The 21,792-nt window shown below is 40.8% G+C and overlaps 2 protein-coding genes across 4 annotated transcripts in view; one reads left to right on the top strand and one right to left on the bottom strand.

Moving 5' to 3' along the window:
• Positions 1–14,117, top strand: part of ampd3b (adenosine monophosphate deaminase 3b) — a 34,797-nt gene extending 20,680 nt beyond the window's left edge. For all 3 annotated transcript variants that reach the window (XM_076271475.1, XM_076271478.1, XM_076271477.1), the window contains 9 exons: positions 48–242; positions 1,255–1,386; positions 2,148–2,311; positions 4,461–4,587; positions 5,447–5,610; positions 6,096–6,216; positions 7,681–7,854; positions 11,549–11,659; positions 12,911–14,117. In XM_076271475.1, coding sequence (XP_076127590.1) covers positions 48–242; positions 1,255–1,386; positions 2,148–2,311; positions 4,461–4,587; positions 5,447–5,610; positions 6,096–6,216; positions 7,681–7,854; positions 11,549–11,659; positions 12,911–13,084 — 1,362 coding nt within the window. In that variant the 3' untranslated portion in view covers positions 13,085–14,117. The remainder of the gene's footprint in view (positions 1–47; positions 243–1,254; positions 1,387–2,147; positions 2,312–4,460; positions 4,588–5,446; positions 5,611–6,095; positions 6,217–7,680; positions 7,855–11,548; positions 11,660–12,910) is intronic.
• A 158-nt stretch (positions 14,118–14,275) lies between these two features.
• On the bottom strand, positions 14,276–21,627 carry rnf141 (ring finger protein 141). Its single transcript, XM_076271474.1, has 6 exons — positions 21,314–21,627; positions 20,095–20,281; positions 19,607–19,715; positions 18,258–18,439; positions 17,560–17,667; positions 14,276–15,727 (listed from the first exon to the last, which is right to left on the bottom strand). Exons 2-6 carry the CDS (start codon positions 20,223–20,225, stop codon positions 15,577–15,579), a joined length of 681 nt encoding a protein of 226 aa, XP_076127589.1. The 5' UTR covers positions 20,226–20,281; positions 21,314–21,627; the 3' UTR covers positions 14,276–15,576.
• Positions 21,628–21,792: the final 165 nt, after the last annotated feature.

Raw genomic sequence — 21,792 nt, 5'->3', positions numbered from 1 at the left:
TTTGTGTCTGTGTATGTGTGTGTGTGTGTGTGTGTGTGAACACACAGGTGGACACCCACATCCATGCAGCTGCCTGCATGAACCAAAAGCACCTGCTGAAGTTCATCCAGACCACTTGTAAGACGGAAGCTGACCGTGTGGTCATGGAGAAGAATGGCCAGAAGATGACCCTGAAGAAGGTGTTCCAGAACCTGGCCATGGACCCCTATGACCTCACTGTGGACTCATTGGATGTACATGCGGTGAGATTCCACACTGGCATATATCAGTCGTTTGTACGGTTACGGACATTTAATTACTTATATTATTTATTTATTTATTGTGAACCCTGGCCAGAAGCAGCATCATTCCATCATGTTAAGGGCTGTAGTCCATGATTTAATTCAATACATTGTTTTACTGAATTCAATTAGGCTTAATTGCTCCTGATGGTTCACTAGTAGTCTGTTCTTTATGTACGCTCAAAAAAACCTAGCTCCAGGTCCTAGCTCAAAACATGTCTTGGGCTGAATCAAATACCCCAGCCAATTAACATGGGGCTTCAGGAGTACGGAAGGGAAGGGTGAAATTGGACATTGAGTGGAAATATCAACAACTTTTCATCTAATTCACAGAACTACCTTTAAGAAGAAAGTGTCCAGAATTTGTCTTCCATTTCATAATCAATGTTTTTGTGTCAAACATTTGTAATAATGTGCAATGTGCAGTGTTTCCCACAGAATTTAATTATATCTGTGGTGGTACATTTGCAGAATTAACTTGAATGCAAGTTTTTAACAAATTAGCGCAGCGTGGTTATGCTTATGTTATGGTTATTTTAGCACAGTTTAGCCAGTCGGCTTTTATGTCAACAATTGCAGGATTGTTAATGTTTCCCTTAAACTTGCAGGTAGGTTTGTTGAGAGACAAGGGGAGGCTGTGCAAAGGTGCACATAGCTCTACAATGAACGAATTCCAATTTAAATAGTACGACATGGAAAATCATTGTGTGTGGTGGTCGCTCGATGGTGTTTTATGCCCACAACGTCGTCTTCCAGGCAGCGCTGCCACCGCTGACTTAAAGGCACCTAATCCTAAACCTAACCCTAACCCTAAACCTAAACCTAACCCCAACCCCAACCCTAACCTTAACCTATGCCTAACCCTAGTGCCTTCCAGGCAGCACTGCCTTGAAGACATTGTGATGGGGCGCCACAAATAAATTAATGTGGCAAACACTGATCTGTGATTTCCTCTTCTTGTCTGTCTTTTCAGGGAAGACAAACTTTCCACAGATTTGACAAATTCAACTCCAAGTACAACCCTGTTGGAGCCAGTGAGCTTAGAGAGATCTACCTGAAAACCGACAACTACATTAATGGAGAATACTTTGCCCGGATTGTTAAGGTACATCTCGTAAATGCTTAGCCATATTCTATGCGAGTAGGACTTATTGCTGCACTAACATGTCTTAGTGGCACTGTACCTTGATTGTTGTAAGTCGCTTTGGATAAAATCGTCAGCTAAATATGTAAATGTGAATGTATATGTACATGTAAAGATGTCAGTCAGGCAGGTAGATAGCATTGACGTCATCATTCAGAAGCAGTGTACTGCTGAATGGTAGACCGAACAATTATACTACTGTGACATTCAAATTCAGATTTGGATCAACTTCTGTAATTATGTGCAATAACATTATATAAAATGTAAATACTTAGACACCAAAAAGTGTTTATCAGTCAAATAATTTGGGTTTGTTGCAAATACCTGAGTGGGTGTTAACTTAATATGCAGGCAGTACTGGTTATGCAAACAAATCCCTGGCCACCTCACCAAGTAACGTGGATTTGCATGTAACTTGCAAACACTGTGATGACCTAATGTGTCAATATTTCTTTCTCCTTCTCCCTCTCTCTCTCTCTCTCTCTCTTTATCATTCTTTGTTTCTCCTTCTCCCTCTCTCCCTCTCTCTCTCTCTCTCTCTCTCTCTCTCTCTCTCTTTATCGTTCTTTGTTTCTCATTCTCTCTCTCTCTCTCTCTCTTTATCGTTCTTTGTTTCTCCTTCTCCCTCTCTCTCTCTCTCTCTCTCTCTCTTTATCGTTCTTTGTTTCTCATTCTCTCTCTCTCTCTCTCTATCTCTCTCTCTGTCCCTGTGCCGTTATCAGGAGGTGTCTCATGATCTGGAGGAGAGTAAGTACCAGTATGCTGAGCCCCGTCTGTCCATCTACGGACGCTCCCCGAAAGAGTGGGAGCATCTGGCCAAGTGGTTCATCCAGCACAAGGTCCACTCCCCCAACATGCGCTGGATCATCCAGGTGCCCAGGATCTAGTAAGTGTGGCCGACCTGCTGGATAACACACACACACACACACACACACACACACACACACACACACATGCACATGCATTCTTGTGGAAGCCTATGTAATATGCCGCATATAAATATTTCTAATACATAATGGGCTCTATCGTGCACACCAGCGCAATTGACTTTGTATACTCGCGCATTTGTCTTTCCTATTTTGCAGTCAGCGCATATTGGAATTTTCCCTCCACAGGTACATGTGCGCCCACGGGGGCGTTTCAGCGAAAAGAGGGGGCGTGTTCCGGCGCAAACGGACCCTGTTGATATTTTGCAGTTTCAGAAAACAATTCCGCCACAGACCAGGAACCTCATGGTCTAAAGTCAGTGGCGCAAATTCAGATGCTATTTTAAGGGCGCATGCATGGCCACAGGCCTGCAGAAATGAATGCTATGCACACCGATCTACAGACACCCTGTGCACAGATGGAAACATTCCATGCCTTGATAATATTTGTCCATTTCCCGGTTTTGTTCATGCATTGGTCAACTAAAAATTTAGTAGCCTATATACCGTTGTTGTTGTAAAGATATTGCATGTAGATGTACATCAACATGCAATATCTTTACAACAACAACCCCTAATTATGACCTATTAATTTGGACAACTTTATACAGCCCTATAAAGGCTAAAGTTACCTTTAGTTTTGTTCCAATTTACCGTTGTGTATGGCTTTAAACATCGTGTGCACTTTAACATCAGCCTATAAGCATTACTCCAGCTGCGCTAAGGTTTTAACAAGCACCACAATTTTGCCTACCTTGTTGTAGCCCATCTGAAATAACTCCAAACTTTGCTTTGTTCCCTCCATCCTTTCGTTGTTTTCAAAAAACGTTTTATATCCATGATGGCCTTGAAGTCTTGAGTTTGTGAATTCGCTTAAATAAGCTTATTATGTGCTGTTAACAAGCAACCATAGACAGTAAAAGAAAGCAGCAAGTAGCCTTGGCTACAATTTCTGTAGTTGCTGCGTCCATTCATTGTTATTCTCTCTCCTGCTCAAACAAAAGTTGTGCGTGCATTAAGTTGAGGATAAAGTGTTTACAAACTCTACTTTACATAAAATATTGTAAATAGCCTATTGTCATGCAGTTAATAGGATACTGTGCCGACTTACTGTGTCAACTTGGAAACTGTTTCTGTTGCCTGATGGTAGGTACAGCCGTAGCTTACACCTGCAGGAGCGCTTGCTTGGGCGCCTGTGTTGCGCAATGCACTTAGATCCTCTCATCTATACGAAGCAGTTCCCATTTCTCCAAACCATACATAATTACAAGGACAAATATTGCTACACGAGGGAAATCAGTGTGATGTGAAAAAATAGGTATAAATCTAGCGTACACATTTCCACGAATCACGGATGTGTTGATGACATAAATTAGGAAATATTAGAGGACTTAATGAGACGTGAAGTTGAACTGCATGCCAATGCCATTTAACCCAAATGCCCCAGCAGCATGGGAGAGGAGAGCTTATCTGACAGATCTGCATTGTCTATACTCTATAGTGAGGTAGATTACATTGCAAAAATATCACCATGCATTCATAACCTCGTGATTCAGTGAGATTGATCCCAAAACATCGGAAAGTGACATTTCTGTATTACATTTTGTCAAGATGAAAAATCAATAGCAAACTGTTCCCAACTGACTATAGCGCTGTGAACCGTTCCTGGCTGCGCCTGGCAATTCCGCCATCATAATAGCAATCCGCTATGGAACAAGCGTGCCTGTTGTTAAAGGGAATGTGAGATGACGCTCTGATTGGTTTATTGCACGTTACGCCCAAACCACACCCATGATTAATGTAGCTACTTCAGACCACCCCATTTTAGATTTGCGTCGGGCGCAACAGTCATTTACCCGCCGGTAAAATAGAAACATCGCCCAAGATCCGCCCACAAAGCGATTTGCGCGAAGTCAATTGTGCTAAAGTGCAAGATATAGCCCAATATGTATAATAGATGTTGGATTGGATAAATATTTCTAATACTTAATGTATGTAATGGAAATTGGTGTGGAAGCCCCTTCATGTTAGTATATGTCATGTAATGTCATTTTGGCACAAAGCACCCATTAAATGCCAGTCTTCAATCATTTGTGTTTTCCTTTCCAGTGACATTTTTAGATCAAAGAAAATAGTTCCCAACTTTGCAAAGATGTTGGAAAACATCTTCCTGCCGCTCTTTGAAGCCACTGTCAATCCTCAGCAGCACAAGGAGATGCATGTATTCCTGAAATATGTGAGTTGTCCGAGTTCTCTGGTAGTCTGTGTTATTGTGAGTCCAGTCTTGGGAGAGCAGCAGAATGCTATGTCACTTCTTTGTAGCAGACAGAGTTCTGATTCAGAACAGAATTCTCAAGTTTGGCTCCGTTTCTGATAGCTAAAAGAAAATATTTGCATAACGTTTTTCCCACAAGTAAGGCCATATGGAAAGTGTTGTTTTCGTTGAGTTTCGCATGTGAGCATGTTTTGGATATGTTTGTATGCAACATTTTTTTGTTTTCATGCTTTAGCACGAGGCAAAGAGCTTCTAATACTCTCCAGGGCTTTGTATCTTACTGTTACTCTCCAGTGACGAGAGAAAGAATATGACTCGGTTTTTAGATGAAAAACATTTGCATGCTGCTTCACCACAAACACTCTCAGACAGCAGTTTTTATGTCTGTGCAAGACGATCTGTGCCAACAGTGGATTAATAATAGATTAAGTGAATTTGATAGATTGACAACAGTCTGTCAACAAAACACTATACGTTAGGATTTTTTTGAGATACAAAGCCATAATTGCTATTCAGTAGATATCTTTGAAACTCTTTTCCCTCCCATAGCTGTCAATTGCATAGGCCTCTGAATGCCCACACCTACACTGTTAATTACAGGGGAAGTGTAGTTCAGATTTAATCCTGTTGCAACACAAAGGTCAAATATCAAATCACAGTGTGTTGCAAATCCAGTCTAATATATCCACATGTTGAAATCCTATACTTCTGTGCCTGTCACGAGGCATTAGGCAAGGTTTTGCTAAAATAACCCTCTAGAAGTATGCCTTAAGAACAAAAACACATTGGATAACACTGGACATTTCCCTGTATCCTGCAGGTAACTGGCTTTGACAGTGTGGATGATGAGTCAAAGCACAGCGATCACATGTTCTCTTACAAAAGCCCCAAACCAGAGCAGTGGACCACAGATGATAACCCCCCCTACAGTTACTACCTCTTCCATATGTACGCCAACATCATGGTGCTCAACAACCTCCGCAAGTGAGTAACATATTCAGGGACAGGGTGAGTGGATGACAGTTATAATGCTAAAGTGACGGTAGTCCATTTGGGGACTTTCTTGACAGAGCAAAACGCCCTGAGAACTGTGTTGTTGTGCGGACATGGTACATTATATACAGATAGATGCATTATTCTTAACCCACTATGAATCAACTAATCCTTTCGTGGAATGAGCACTTGGACACATTAGCTCCGTATCTAAATAAAGTATAGTAAAAACAGTTTGACTCTTATCATACTCTGTATTATCCTATTGTATGTTGTGAGATTATGACCACATAAAACCACAAAACATCAATTCTGCCTTGATCATCATTTATTTAACTTCATTCCCTCAGTCGTTAAAGACTTGAACACAACTACCCGTCATTCAGTTGTGCTTCAGTGTAAGTTCACCCCTGGTTAGAACGGTTCTCTCCAGCTGCTGAGAGTTGTGTGGCTGGTCTTGTCTTGCTGCTTCCTAGGGAACGTGGCCTGAGCACCTTCCAGTTCCGGCCCCATTGTGGCGAGGCAGGGTCCATCACCCACCTGGTGTCTGCCTTCCTCACCGCCGATAACATCTCCCACGGACTCAACCTCAAGAAGGTGAGCGGTCGTGAACAGGTGAACAAAGGTGTGCACGCCGTATGGCTCCCAAGGAAGATTCTGGAGATCGAAACGTTGCTACAGCACACAAAAGTGCTGTGCAACAGAACAGAAAATAATATAATTTGGAGCCATACAGTGTGCAGATATTCTTTCTTTTTTATGATCTATAGTTCTAATGTCTTGCACCTGAAGTGTTTTTTTGGATGTTCGCATACTTGCTCTGTTGGTCATTAGCCGCAATTTTTCACACAGATATCTGTTTCTCGAGGTCACCGAGTACTGTCGGGGGAAAAAAAGGATGCTACCTAGCTTGAGCTGCTGCAGCCAACAGCTAGAGCAGCCAGGCAGCTACAATGCCCCTTACAATGCATCTTTTGCCCCCAGAGTGCAGCACTGTGGCAAATATGGCTTCAGAATTAAAAGTTAGTTATTTTTTGCAATGGTGAGGTATGAACCGTAATGATGTTATGAAAGGGTAATGACAATAGATTAAATAATTTCACCTACACTCATTTGTTTTGTACAGCATGGAGAGTGACACTTCAGCTACGGATATGAAATAATTAATAAAATAAATCTAAATAATAAATCTAAATAAATCTAAATATAAATGTATAAATAAATAATTTATCTCTCTCCCTATGGCCTTTAAAGTACTCTAAAACAGATGTGCACTGAAAGAATGACTAATAGGCAGACTATATATGCAACATATATCTTCTCTATTATATCAGCCTTCATTCATGTGCCTCTGCCTCTTATCCCATCCCACGTCCTGCCATACCACCCCCTCTCCTATCACCCCTGTAGGGGATGCTACAGTATGAATACAGTACAATAGATGGGGTGTGTGAGCAGGAAGTCATTGCGTAATCTCGGCCTGTGTGCACAGTTCCTGTGAGGCATTCCAGAACCCCAGCCAGAGACCTATCTAACAACGGAACACATGAACCGTGCATGTGCACCTGCATTGTGTAAAGATAAAACACCTCTCAGACCAAGTACTGTAGACCAAAGTCCTTATTTATGAGCCATTACAGAGCTTGTAGGGGCTTGCGCTATGCTATAATCTTCTCAAAGTACGTTTGTTAGAGCCAGTTTATCCTTTAGTTGTTGTTTACTATGTCGTCTCCCACTATTGGTTCCACTGCTAGTGGAAACAATAGTCAGCAGGAACATTTTTTTTTTAGGCCATGATATTTCATGCTATTTCATGCCATTTTACATAAGAGGATATACAAGTAGGACCTTCATTTACGTTGATTTGTACTCATACACTGTCATGGATAGTTTTCAGTTGAAGTTTAGAAGGATAGGGAATCCTATTAAAGTTGGATTTTTTTATTATGATTTTGTACATTTGAATGTGCGTCAAGCAACCCCTCATCTGACTGGCGTGGTGGCCTGAAAAGTTTGGTAAAACAAGCTGCCATTACAGCATTTGTGTCTTTGTTTTCCCAGAGTCCCGTGCTGCAGTACCTGTACTACCTAGCCCAGGTGCCCATCGCCATGTCGCCCCTGAGCAACAACAGCCTGTTCCTAGAGTACTCCAAGAACCCACTCAGAGAGTTCCTCCAGAAAGGCCTGTCTGTGTCCCTGTCCACCGACGACCCAATGCAGTTCCACTACACCAAGGTGAGCCTCACAACTGGACTCTCCCTCAATACTGGCATCAGGGACACATCCAGTATTATTGTTCAATAGAAAGTCCTCACTAATGCTGAGGACTATAGGATACTACAGTCTAAAGAATACCAGAGCCATATAAAGGTAGAGTTGCGACAACTCCATTGACGCTAATGTTCCATTTTTTTCCAACAATGGCAGCTAATGGAAGCCTCAAATAGTTCCCGGAAGTTAACAATTAATAATAGCAGCAGTGCAGTTACAGCAGTATAGACTGTTTGTAGCCAACATTTCAGACTCAGATGTACATTCCTTTGTCTCATCCGAATAATAATAATAATAACAGTAATAGTAGTAAAGTAAATAGTAGGCTATCAATAGCCTAATTATAATAATAAACAATTGATGAATCGACTATGACTTTTCTGCTGCTCAGTCTTTATCAGTTCCTCATCAAATAAATTAAAAGAGGCTAAAAGCCCAATAAATGTGCCACAATAATAGCCGAATATAAGATAACCCTTGCCTATCCTATTTCAATTAGGCAGCACTACACCACCACGAACAAGCTGTCATTACGTTTTTGCGTATAGTAGGCCTACAACTTTTATGACGTTGCTTCCCCAAAACAATTCCTCCATAACTGTGTATTTAATCGTTTGATATGTGGATAACTTTCAGTGGACTAAACTAAAGGTAAAGATTTTGTTATCACAAGGCTAGCTGGTTCGTTATATGGCGAAGCATATAGCCAACTTTGTTTGCAGCAGTGAAGCTGAGTTTGTTGTTAACATTGTTGTTAACTGTCAGGGAATTTAACCCCAACATATAGATACAAGAACCACAACACGTAGTATGGCTTTGCCCACAAACTCTGGTACCAAGAGGAGAGCCTGCTAATGTAAGGAAGAATTCCTCACACCATCAGTCTCTCACTCTGCAGCCCAAAAGCTGTGTCTTTTATTGTACAGATGCACACAGAAAATAGGAAGCAAGACATAGCGACTTCATTGTGACATACTCTTATCTCACCCACACAGACAGGGTGCAGTTCCTGTCTGTCTGGGTGCACACTTAACTTGTACTCTCTGTTCTTAGAACTCAGCACAACAACATTTAACTTGAACTCTCTGTTCTTAGAACTCAGCACAACAATATTTCTGCTTACACAAATGGTTATACAATGATAATAATAATTTCCTTACAGTAACGTAAACGTTTCTTCAATTAGCCTAATATGCATGAGAACCTATATAGATTTGAGGGAGCTGCAGCTGTTAGCATCAGCACGGTCATATTAACACAGCAGGCACTAGCCCAGTGAAGGATCGTGTAAACCCCATCCCCAGAAACCAGTTTCAATCCAAGCTTGCGCTGATCAGTGGCGATTCTGGACATTTTTAACAAGGGTGGCACTAGTGAGGCACTGATTAATTCAAGGGTGGCATGAGGCAAAACATCAAGATAAACAGAAACAGGCTCAAGATGTGAAATTAGCACAAATACATTAGGGAAACCAGACACAATCACCATACTCATAAATTAAAATATAATCCATTTTATTCTATTCTATTAAATGAAGATATACAAATATACTCATCCAAGACATTTTCCCCCACAATAACTTATATCTATGCGCATCTATTTTTGTAGCTGTTAAAAGAATTTGACCTGCTTTTTTGTCTATTTGTTTATTTTCTTTAAAGTTCAAGAAACTTGAGGGTGGTATGAAGAAGTGTATTGTGTATGTGAGCAATTTCATCTTCCTAAATCTCAATATTATGATCATAACAAGTGTGGGCAAAATTATTTATTATATTTTCACGTGGGGTAACTTGTTGCAGGGCAACCACATAACCGGTTCCATGTCTTCCGATTGGATGATTAATGATCAGTTTAAGAAACTTGAGGTTGGTATGAAGGAGTGTATTGTGTATGTGAGCAAACATTGTTCACGTTGCACAAGGGGCAACTTGTTGCAGGGCAAGTGTATTGTATGTGTGAGCAACCTACATGTTACTTATCTGCCTGAATCTCAATATTCTGATCACAACAACTCTGGGCAAATTACAAGTCAGCACCAGTGCTGCATTCATTGTTTTGCACTTTTATAATCACATCACCAAAAGTAGGTTATTGGTTTTACCAAAAGTATTTGGCAGTATTTTTAAACTACAAACCTATAAAGTATTTTGATACAAAATATGATGCCATTTTTCCCTAACTAAATCAAATACAAATTTGTATTTTAAATACATGTATCAGACATGCCTATCCCTGCCTGTTGGCTGCAGCAACTCAAGCTAGGTAGTACTGATTGTTTTGTGTTTGTTTTGTGTTATGTTAGTTTTGATCCAATTTGACAGCTTTGCTATGTTGCCCACCCAAAATTTCTACCAGCCCACCCAAATATAGTAGCCTAGCCTAGGTTAGAACCAGCCCTGCCCTGCATGGAGACATATTTTACGATAATAATGGAGAAAATGTTGGCAAAACTTCGGAATCGGAATCTCCTACCCTCATTCATCTACAGTATACAGTACCCACATTCTGCGTTCAATCCAGCGAGACAAGTGACATCGCCATAGGCACGATATTTAGTCTCTAATTTACCTCTGTTAGGCCTACAAAAGGTTGCGTAAAGGAGTATTTCCTGATCGGGGAGACCTTTCGGTCCGCGGTTCTATAATATCATTCAATTGTGCCGCAAATTAACAGACAGAAGTGGGGCGTAATTTAAATTCATGGCTCCGTAGACCAGCAATCTACTTGTCGAGGAGGCTCATAGTTTGAGAAACGCTGCAGATCATAGACAGAGAAAGCTCTGGGAACAAAACACAGGTATATGATTTTGTTGTCACGCGCTACTATGGAAAATGAACTTTATAAAAGACCGGCTCGGCCAAAAAAAGAAAAAAGTATGCCAGATGGCCAGTCCAGCCCTGCATTCAGGAATTATTTAAGCAAAAGTGGAACGTGCGCAATATTTTATTTCTCCCAAATAAAACTCGACAAATAAAACAGGCATGGGGGACGAAAGAAACATACAGTTTAGCCTAAGCTATGTAAACTTCCCATAATTTCAATATTTTACAACAAATGCTTGACTAGCCTACAGTTAACACTTAATGGCCTATCAAATGTCGGCGACTTAAGTGTGTGATTACATAAATAGGCACTGGCAGATGCAATAGGTAAATAGATATCTTTGCGTGTTAGTACAAGCAGTAGCCTGTATGCCAATAAAGGCAAGCGTGTTTGCCACTTACATTTCTGACGTCTGATACTTCAAACTGCTGCAAGTGCATCATGAAAGGTCCTGCCTTAGACCATGTTAATGGCCAATCGTAGACTAGGATTTGGGGGTGGCACCTGGGGTGGCCAATCGAATCTCAAGGGTGGCCCTCTGGCTCAGCCCCTGGGCCTACCATGCGCAAAAGCGCCACTCGCGCCTAGGCTATTTAATTGTATAGCCTTGTTAGGCTGTGTGCAGGGTGTGCCAACTGTTTTTATGAGATAGAGAGACCCCCTTAAAGACAAAAAGATCATTCTAGCACTGCGTGTGACCATTATGTGCAGTTTGAATTGTTTTGGGGCAGGTCCGGCAGTTGTGTGAGAACTTCTCTGAGCCTCTGAGCTGTTAGATAGATAGATAGATAGATAAATAGATACTTTATTGATCACCAAGGGTGTGTGTTCACAGGAAGCTTTGATGGAGGAGTATGCCATCGCTGCCCAGCTGTGGAAGCTCAGCACCTGCGACGTGTGTGAGATCGCCAGGAACAGCGTACTGCAGAGTGGCCTCTCACACCAGGTAACACATACCCACTCACACACACATACTTCCTCATTTTTATTTTGATGATGAAATAGATCCTCAGTATGAGTGTTGTTTCTTTCAGTGGATATTCTTTTAGTCCAATAATATAGTTAGTCCAATAACATAGATAATCTACTGCAGCACAATTTGCCTGTATTTGCATCATGGAGTTTGGGGCTATAGTGATGTAGAGGTGTGGACAAGAAAACTTCTAATTCTACTGTTAATGCCAACACTGTTGCTGTCCACCCCACTGCTACATAATTTGACTGCTCACATTATAGTTTTTCTCGATCGCTTTAACACTTGTGTCCACTCATCACGTGACATCACGTTTTCAAAACAATTAACACGACACGCAGGTCTAAACAACACACTCTGGCCAAAATGACACATTTTGCTTGCAAAAGGCTCTTACTCTCTCAAAACATTTAAAAGATGCAGCAAAAGCCAATTCTGCCTTCCAAAGACACATCTTGTCGTCAAATCACACAGTGATTTCAAGCAGTCATTACACTAGACACACTGGACAACAAAATGTAAAACATAGTTCTCAAAATGAGGAGTTTCAGACTTTTTTTGCTGTCTGTGCCATTTCTTTTTCATGTTTCTGGTTTCACCCTAGATGTAACTGTCATTGACATGTAAGACCTACAGTAAGCACCTAGACAAGACAAATTTCATTGAACTACAACTTGTAATTTTTCATTGAAATAGACCTACAGTAAACATTTTGTCAGCATTTGTACTGTTTTCTTCACCAAATAGGCAATACAGTACTTCTCTCTAAATGTGCCTTAAATCTATACTTGCAAATAGCAACACAGAACAGACGTGGTATCTCTTATTGATAATGAATGATTGCTGATTGAAGAATTGTGCAAAGGAGATTCACAAAGTTGTATCAGAGATTCAGACTTATGCAAGGAATCTCTACCACTTGTTTCCTTTTGATTAGCATAGGGAAACCAATCAAGTTTGGGATCTTTGAATGACATCTGTGTTAACTGTTTTGCAAAAGGGTGTGAGAAATGTGTGAACCCAATGAAAACGTGTTAGCTCATTTGCAAGAGATGACTCATGCTGTGCAAAGAAGGTGTTAATGAAGACCAAGTGGATCCCAGTTTCTGTAAGCAGGTCAAAGCAATAAAGAGAAAAACTGTAAGATGCCAATCAACGGTGCATGTGTTTTTGCGTGGCAAGTCATACACTAACCACCACCTCTGTCTGTATCTATCTGTTCAGGACAAGAAGCACTTCCTGGGTGAGAACTACTTGGAGGATGGCCCTGAGGGCAACGACATCAGACGGACCAACGTGGCACAGATCCGCATGGCCTACCGACACGAGACGCTGTGCAATGAGCTCTGCTTCCTGGTGGAGGCGGTCAAGGCAGAGGACCAGGCAGCGGCACAGTGACCAGCTTCGTGATCTGAAGAGGGTAGGAGGAGATTGGGGTGGGGAGGCAGGGGTACAGGGGGGTCTCTACGGCTTTAGATAGCACAAGCAGTCCACCCAGTCACCTACGACCTTCATTACCCACCTGACCATTGCCTTATACACCAAATATGGCTGCCTTCATGTCCAAAAGCATGAAAGGTAGAAAGCGAGTAAATCTGTACCAGAGAAACAGTTGCGATGCACCCAACAAGAGATGGCCAAGTTACACAAAGCCATTACATACTGTAATATGAAGCTGCTGTTGATCACCTGTTGTGACAGTTTTTAGGAAAAAGAAGTGACAAGATACTGTCTACGGTGTCCTTTTTACAGGAGAAATTGGTTTAGGTTTTAGATTTCTTTTTTTACTTGATGTATTCATAACTTGGGCTACCTGAATAGATGTTCTTATTGCTTTTTTTTTTTATTGCTGTGATAGTTTATAGCAAAACACTTTATTTGCACGGGCTTGTTGCATGGATAAAGGGATTTTTCATAGAGCCTGGAAAACATGATCCCTACCTTGATGAACCAGTTTATTTAGGAACTGCTGATGTCAAAGTTACTATTTACTCAGGACAGGCAGAGGTGGAGCCTCTATTCTACAGCAGATTTTCTACATATAACCTGCCCCACCTCCCCATCACTCTGCAGTTTCACCCTACACAGCTTCCTTACACTTATGCTGATAAAATGTATTTCACTGTATACGAACTGCTTGTTTAGTACTTTGCTCCTTGGTAGGAAAAGGAAGTGAGTGATTTAGGCGTTGAGGTGATGTTACCAGAGAAACCAAGAGAATGCCTGAACAGCACATGTGATGCCTCCACTCTGTGTATCTAATTCAGCTTTCTCACTGTTTGTCTCACGCCACTTGGACCTAGATAGGAACCCAATGATTACTGTAGGTTCTCTTTCTCTATGAATGTATGGGCGTGTGTATTTGCTATTTCTGTTTGTCAAACTGTTCCTGTTCATGTTTTCTTTTTCTAAATAAAGATTCAGAACATTATTCAGTGTTTAGCATTCTCTATCCAATTAATTTATTAACATGCCTACTTTGAACTATTGGGAAAGGTTTCACAAGGTATTTAGAACTAGCAAACGTAATTATTTTAATAAGAGAAGATAAATAAGGAGCTGAGAGAAGTGCCCTCGCGTTAAAAAAAATGTGTGTAAAAAGGATAGTATTTTATTTGTGTTAAACAGTACCACCTACTGGGCATTAGCCAATTATGCAATTTACAGAGATGACATGAAAATGCTTCATACAAAAACAGCCAAATATCCTCATCTACCCTGCTACAAGCCTCATACATTTACATCTATTTACTTTATCATCTGGACAAGCAGCCGTGCCCACAACCAAAGTCTGAGTATTAACATAAGGTCAATAATGACAAATGATGGGATAGGTGTAAACTTCTACACATCAATCTTGTGGACATACTAAACTCAGATGACAAAGAATCTGAGTCTCTGAACTCCACCCTCAAGGTTTTAATTATTAATAACAATAATAACAACAACAGGGTATTTTTTAGATCCTAATCAAAATAATCAAGTATAATGCTACATAAATAAATAATTATAATGCTGCATAAAACATCAAGCATGTGTAGAATTTTTTGTTTTAAAAAAAAATAGCTACAACAAAGCCCAGCTTTTATTGAATTACAGTGTTGTTTTACTCTGACTTGGACACAAGAGGTTTGCAGTCATAGAAGAGCTAGCAAGCAAAAAAAAAAACTGCCAAGAGCAAGCGTGAATGAGCAGGCCAATTATGTTGAATTTGTATGGGGATGTGTGTTAGAGCCTGAGCTGAATAGCTGACCTCCTTGCTAACACAACATCCCAAAAAACACAGAAATTGAATAGAGATCAAAACATATTGTTGGGTTGTTACGGCAACCCCTGATGTCTAAAGTGGCAGAGCAATCACCCAACAAGAGGACTAAAGGCAGCAGTGGAAAAAATATCCAGCAAAAGAAAACAGAGGTTTTAAATGTGATGTCTCAGATGATTTCATGTCACAGTAATTCAAACAATCAACACAGACCTGTCAAATATCAAACACGCCGCAAATATGCAGTGACCATAAAATCAGTGTATGAGACAAGTGCAATTAAGTTAGTCATTTTTTCAAATGATACATTTATAAATCAAGCTTAAAGCTGTAGATTTTTGACAGTTTGTACTTATTTCTATTCTTTCACAACTTTCTGTGATGCATATTTATTATTTTTTCTTAGAAAATTGAATACTTGAAGTAGAAATCCAAAAAGCTGGCCCATGGCCAAAACCATCACTGGTTAATGCCTCCAAACATCCAAAGGCTTATTTGATTTAATGAAATAAATAAACCTTAAAAAACTCCAAAAAAAGAAATTAAGATAATTATATTTGTCCATATGGTTGCCATTGAGAGGAGGGAGAGGAAGATTAAGTTGTTTGTTAGTGTGTGTGGTAGGTTAAGGCCTGTGAGGATGGCCTGCCTCATCAGCCAGGTTTAGGATGTAGCCAGCGATGTCCTCCTCCGTAGGAGCATCGGACATCACCCATGATTCATTGGCAGCGGTCACCTGCAGGCGGCAGATGGGGCAGTTTCTGTTGTGACCACTCCTACGGAGGCAAAGATCAAGAACAAGATCAAGAAACTTTGAGTCCAAAGGTCATATAATCACACCAAAAGAAACCTGTTTGTCAACATTTCTAAGTCACAAAACACACAGTTCAAGACACACCGTGTGAATGTGTGTGCTATGTATGTTTCTCTCTAACAAAACCCACCAGGGGTGATCACTTAACACGGGGCTTAAAGCAGAGAACATTTCTTTGCCTGACAAAACCGTTACATATGATGATTTGTTTTCAATATAACAACCTGGCCAGCCCCTGAATTCAGGCACAGAGCCTAAGAAGTTTAAGCCCTGCCGGCATTACAGTCAAGACGCAACATAAACCTTTCCAGGGCAAATTTCTCCTCAGGTCACAGAACAACTGAAGGCGCTCTACATAAATCTACTGTTAAAAAGGCTGAACAATGCACACATGCATGAATTCCCATTTTTTTAACTGCTTACACTGCTTACACAAGCTGTGTTAGCTCGTCACACAAGTTTCTCAGCATGTCTTTCACACACCATAACCCCACAACAAATCTGCAGAACCATACACTAATTCCCAGTGTTTGACTTCAATTTCCTAAAACACATTTTGCAAAACACTACACACAATTTTCTACCTAACATACATAAATCTAACAGGAAGTAAAGTGATTTTGTTTTTCAAACACAACCTATCAAAATGCCACACTTATTGGCATTGACACTCACCACTTATTCCCACTCAGTCCTGAATGTACAAACACTCTTAGATTACTTTACTGAACACCATCCGATCATTGCCTTAGTACAGGCCTGTTCCTATAAGATTTCCCGTTGAAATGTTGCAGATACTTTGAAATGAAAATTAATTGGACTTTAGCGTAATGTTCTAAAAAAATGTCGACTTTACGTAAAACTTGTATTTTGTCCCCACGTTACCATTAGCTCAATGTTGTTTTCTGTGCCTCCGGAACGCACATGTTTGTTTCTGCAGTTGAAACGGTCTGCTCCCTCCCCACCCGCATGCACAAACACACACACACACACACACACACACACACAGTAATATATTTTCTTTGGAAATAGCAAAATAATTTGATAGTAGTCAGTAATTTCATTCTTTGGAAATATAGTAATTTCTGTCAGCTTTTAAAAACTCCATGTACATCTGGTGGCCATTGTATTTTGCTTCCTTTTTCGTGTTGGCTGTAAAATACTGTATTCACAACAGTAAATGAATAGGGAAAAATCACTTTTTGGTTTCAATATTGCTTACATGTTTACTGTGTATTTCAACTTATCTCTGTAGATGACTTTCACTCGTGTATGGAAATATACATAAGCCCATGACAGACAGAAGAGCTTTTAGGTTTTGAGCAACAGTGTGTACATGATGTATCCAAAATGTCATATTATGACAAAAGTGTTTATAATGTGAGGCGAATGTTTGCTTTAGAGATGTGTTTTTTTGCTCCATTTCGCTGGAGATTTGAGGCATTTTGCATTTTGTGTAAGCAATTGTGGATTTTGTGTGTAGAGTTTTGAAAAAGACACAGAGTTTTGAAAATGTGTGTAAACAGTTGTAAAAAAAACTAAATATCCTCAATGCAATCTCTCTTTTCCCCAGGCCCTGTATCTCTGAGCTTCTGCATCTGGTCTTACCATTTATCTACGCATTTCTGTCAGACAGAATTTGATTGATTTATTTATTTTTTATTTGCTAGGAACAATGCTCATTAATTCACAGACAAAATGCTGTAAATAAAGCCAGAGTTAGCAGCTGTGTGTGCTAATTTTCATCCGTTGTCCCTAGCCAGTTAAAAGGCAGCCTTGTGTTTTCTGTCTTACCATCTATCTATGCACTTCTGACAGAAGCTGTGCGCACACGGCAGGATAAGGTCAGCTTTGCTGTCCATACAGATACAGCACTCCTCTTCATCGGTCAGCTGCTTCACCCTGGAGCCCAGTGGGAAAACAAAGAGCATGTAATCCACTAGAACAGTGCCGGGGCACACTAGCGTGCTGTGAGAGATCATCAGGTGTGCTGCAGAAAATTACCCAAATGTCACTCACTGGTCCAAAAAAGCAACTATTGCATTAAAGAATTTATAACCACATGCTCTCATCGATTGTATGATTGCACTATTTGTGGTATGCAGGCATTGTACAACGGGGGCCCCATATCCAGTATTCACAGAATCATCACATATCCAGTTCATAACAAAAATGTAATTAGATATAGTCTAGAGGCAGAGGGCGCTTGTTTTATTGAGCAGGTCTTGCATAGAAGCCATAATAAGGCCATATCTGTGTATTATTTGAAATTTTAGGCTATGGTATGTTTTTTTTTTTCTTCACACAGGATGTTAGTGTGCCATGGGACATTTTAAGTGTCAAAAGTGAAAAAAGATTGAAAAACACTGCACTAGAACACAAGCACACACAACAGGTAAAATACAGCTAAGGAGACACATACTGGGCTGGTGAATTGTTTATGCACAAGCACAACTACAGACATTTTCAGGGCCCTCTTTTGGTTGGCCTACCTGCCCATCCACATGCTGGCCTGGCACGAGTCCGTGGAGGCGAGCTGACCCGAGGGGCCCTCTGCGCCCGCCTCCCCGGAGAAGACCTCCGCCGCCTGGCTGGTGATGTCTTTATACAGATGGATGAACTGGTACAAGTTCATGATGCGGGAGGCCTCCACCATGCCATTCTCTTTGTTGATCTGAGGGAGAAAGCAGCACAGAGACAATGCTATTGTAGAACAGATTAACAACACGGTAAATTCACCTCTTATGAACATTTCATGTTTAAAGAAGCACTATGCAGGTCTGGTTATTCCTTCGCTGTTCCTGGGTTTTCGGCAGATTTGGGCTCACATTTTTCACTACACAGCTCCCCCTGCAGCTTAGGTAGCAGGTGACTGCTACGCTAAACCCCCACTAGCTAGCTGTCAAGAAACCAAGCTAAACACATACAAGGCTCACAATAAAACGGTCGAGCAAACACATTGTTCAAGAGACTGTCAAACCACATTACAAAGATGAAGTTCACCCAAGGGTAGGCTACTTACAATGTCAACAGCAACAAAGCCAAGTCGGTGTCCGTTTTGCAGTCTTCTTCGAAACTACAATCTGACTACATTTTCGAGGCACGATTGGATACTTCCGCTGAGTCACATCCAGATTTACCCAGACCGGGTCCAGAAAGTTGCTTATTCGTTTTTTTCCGCAGAGAAGCGATAGGGGGAAACGAAGCACTCACCAAACGACCCAGAAAGTGTTGTAGAACCATCAGAACGACTCTGAACCTGGATAATTAAGGTCATTTTTGCTAAAATTGTTGCATAGTGCTTCTTTAATTACATCCTCTATATTATACAGTACGAATACTCAGTACACAGGAACTCGAAAGGAGGCAGTAAGTGAAAAATGACAGAACATAGAGGAAATTGAAAATCTAATGGGGAATTTGTCAAGTTTATTTATGCAGTATACGCATTAGGAATGCACCGATACCACTTTCCTAAGACCAAATACATTTTGGTAAATTTGTGTACCAAGTGGTTATACCAAGAGCCAATAAGCCACTTTTCTACCAGAAAAATAACAACTACCATCAAAGTGCAATGAACTGGACTGATTTTATTTTCATCAGATGTACTCTGGTTACAAAAGTGGCACCTTGCATGTTATCAGAGAATTTCTGAGTACTAATGAGTACTAATTCAGTGTGGGAATGATCAATCAATGTGCATAACAAAGCTGTCAGACAGAAAGGGTACAGAGCAAAAGAAAATACATGGGCAAGATCAACCAGCATGATTATTCTGTGCCCTTCATCCCTGTAAGCGGTGCTGAGGTGCGAACGCTGGTGGTCCCCATGAACTGACCTTTGTGCACACTATCCTCACAGCCACCTTCCACAGGGCCGTGGCGTCAGAACCTGGCTGCACTTCAAACAGGAGGTGCTTCTGCTGTCCTGCAGCCAACTTGGCGGTCCTGTGGGGGCAGACTGACGTCCATAAACACATCCAACTCGAGTCTCTACACACTGCGACATCATTACATATACGAACACCTTCAGACAGGCCAACTGTCATGTTTATTTTTATTTTTTTTATTGTACTTCAAATAGTGGTTTGACTGAAATAAATGTAAGGCTCAACTCACCTGCTATCATGGACAAACCTGATGGACCTATGCCATTTTGCTATCAATGTTTCTTGTGAATGTATTGTATTATTATTATTTTATTAGTATATGTATTATTGTACATGGCTTGAAATCACTCTGAATAAAATGAATAATATACACAATTAATGGCATCAGTTTCATCTGATAGGCTACTGATTTGGTAGTGTTGTGAAGATCCTCTTACACTTCATTTAGCTCGGCCACCCGACCCAGGAACTCCTCGTAGGTGAGGTAGCCGCTCTCGCGCACCAGACCGGCGTGCTTGAGCACCTTCTCAGGCAGCCTGCCCGCCTGTCCGGTGAACTGTTGGCCCATGGTGGTCCCAAGAGGACAACGGAATCCCAAAGAGAACAGGCCTCATTCAGCAGTTTCTTTAAGCACAAGCAAAGCAGAAGAACAGAACACTGCTGAGCTTCGCAAAGTATGTGGTTTTAGCCGTTCACTGAACCCTAGTTCAACTTATGCGGCCTATTGATGAGCATCTAGTGGTGAGCTTTGACCACAAGACTACAAAATAGTAATGACAATAGATTGTGTAGCTTTTCAACGATATAGGCTACCAGTATTCGTTAGCCAGTGGGCCTAGACCTAACTTGCCTGACGTTAGCTAATTACGTAACACACCACATGGTGTTCATCACTACTCATAGACCAGTCTTGTGTGTAAAATACAACAAACTACACATGAGCACAAAGATTGAGTTCATAAGTTATAAGTGGGATCCTGGCCTGTATTTTCAGGTTTAGCCTAACACTTCGCTTTTAACGTTACCTAAAACCTCCCACATACTGTCATTGTACGGTTAATATTTAGCCTAACTCATTCTTACAAAAAAACTAAATAGCACTCAATTTGGAGATAAACTTGACGCCGTTAGGTTACGTAACACAGCAAGCTAGCACACGTTAGCAGTTAGAGACCGACCGACGAGAACGAGAACTGTCATCCAAAGACTAGATCTACATCTGAACAGAGATTATCACATTCAGGGCTCAAGATAGTTCTATGGACATTGCGTATTGCTAATGGATAATGCTACAGCTGGAGGAGGGAGGTTACTTAGTTAGTAGCAAGTTTTCTAAATGGTTTATCAACAGTTAGCAGCTAGAGACCGACCGACGAGAACTGTCATCCAAGAACAGTCTTATTGACATTTCAACACAGACTACATCTAAAAAGAGATGATCACATTCAGGGCTCAAGATAGTTCTATGGACATTGCGTAGTGCTAATGGATAACGCTACAGCTGGAGGGAGGGAGGGTTACTTAGCAGCTAGTAGCAAGTTTTCTAAATGGTCTATCAAAAGTGATGCAAGTTAGATGCTAGCTTGAAGCCAAACCAAGGAAATAATCTAGAGGAGTGATGGCTTACTTAGCAGTATGTGCGGTCATATAACTTACCTTACATTAGTGATCATCAACAGACAGTGGAACAGAGGTATTCTATCTGGATAGTTTTGGATTCTGTAGTAGTGGTGTTTACTTTTTAGCCGTGCTTCGCCGTTCAGTATTTTAGTGGACTGACAACGTAAGAATTCAGTACCGCCACCTACTGAGTAGTGTGTGGAGAGCACTAGCTGCTACTGTGTTTCCTAGCCTCTAGCAAGGCCTCCTGCATTATCTCACTTGGCCTAGTTGGATTTGTCTTAATTGAACAATATTGATGGGTTTCATCAGGTCCCTTTCCACAGGTGTATTAATCAAGCACCATGCAGTCTGCATTGATAATCAAGGTGCTTGATTTTATACACCTGTGGAAAGGGACCTGATGAAACCCATGAATATTAGACAACGCAGTTCATAGATGTATTGTTTCCATATTTATTCCCTGAAATTTAAATACATAAAATGAAGACATGGCCTATTCTAGATTAGGCCTA

Source organism: Alosa pseudoharengus, unplaced genomic scaffold (assembly GCF_046254945.1).
Source record: "Alosa pseudoharengus isolate Yale_2024_CS ecotype anadromous, Long Island Sound unplaced genomic scaffold, YU_APseudo_1.1 YU_APseudo_1.1_scf_10, whole genome shotgun sequence".
In the NCBI taxonomy this organism is placed as follows: domain Eukaryota; kingdom Metazoa; phylum Chordata; class Actinopteri; order Clupeiformes; family Clupeidae; genus Alosa; species Alosa pseudoharengus.
Note: the sequence above shows the minus strand (reverse complement) of the source record. Positions and strands in the feature narration are given on the sequence as shown.

Excerpts from the sequence above, each read along its gene's own strand:
- rnf141 (XM_076271474.1), bottom strand. The coding sequence starts at position 20,225 with ATGGGCCAACAGTTCACCGGACAGGCGGGCAGGCTGCCTGAGAAGGTG. Across the intron at positions 18,440-19,606 it reads TGAGGATAGTGTGCACAAAG|ATCAACAAAGAGAATGGCAT; the intron begins GTCAGTTCATGG and ends TTTCTCCCTCAG. Across the intron at positions 17,668-18,257 it reads GCCAGCATGTGGATGGGCAG|GGTGAAGCAGCTGACCGATG; the intron begins GTAGGCCAACCA and ends ACTGGGCTCCAG.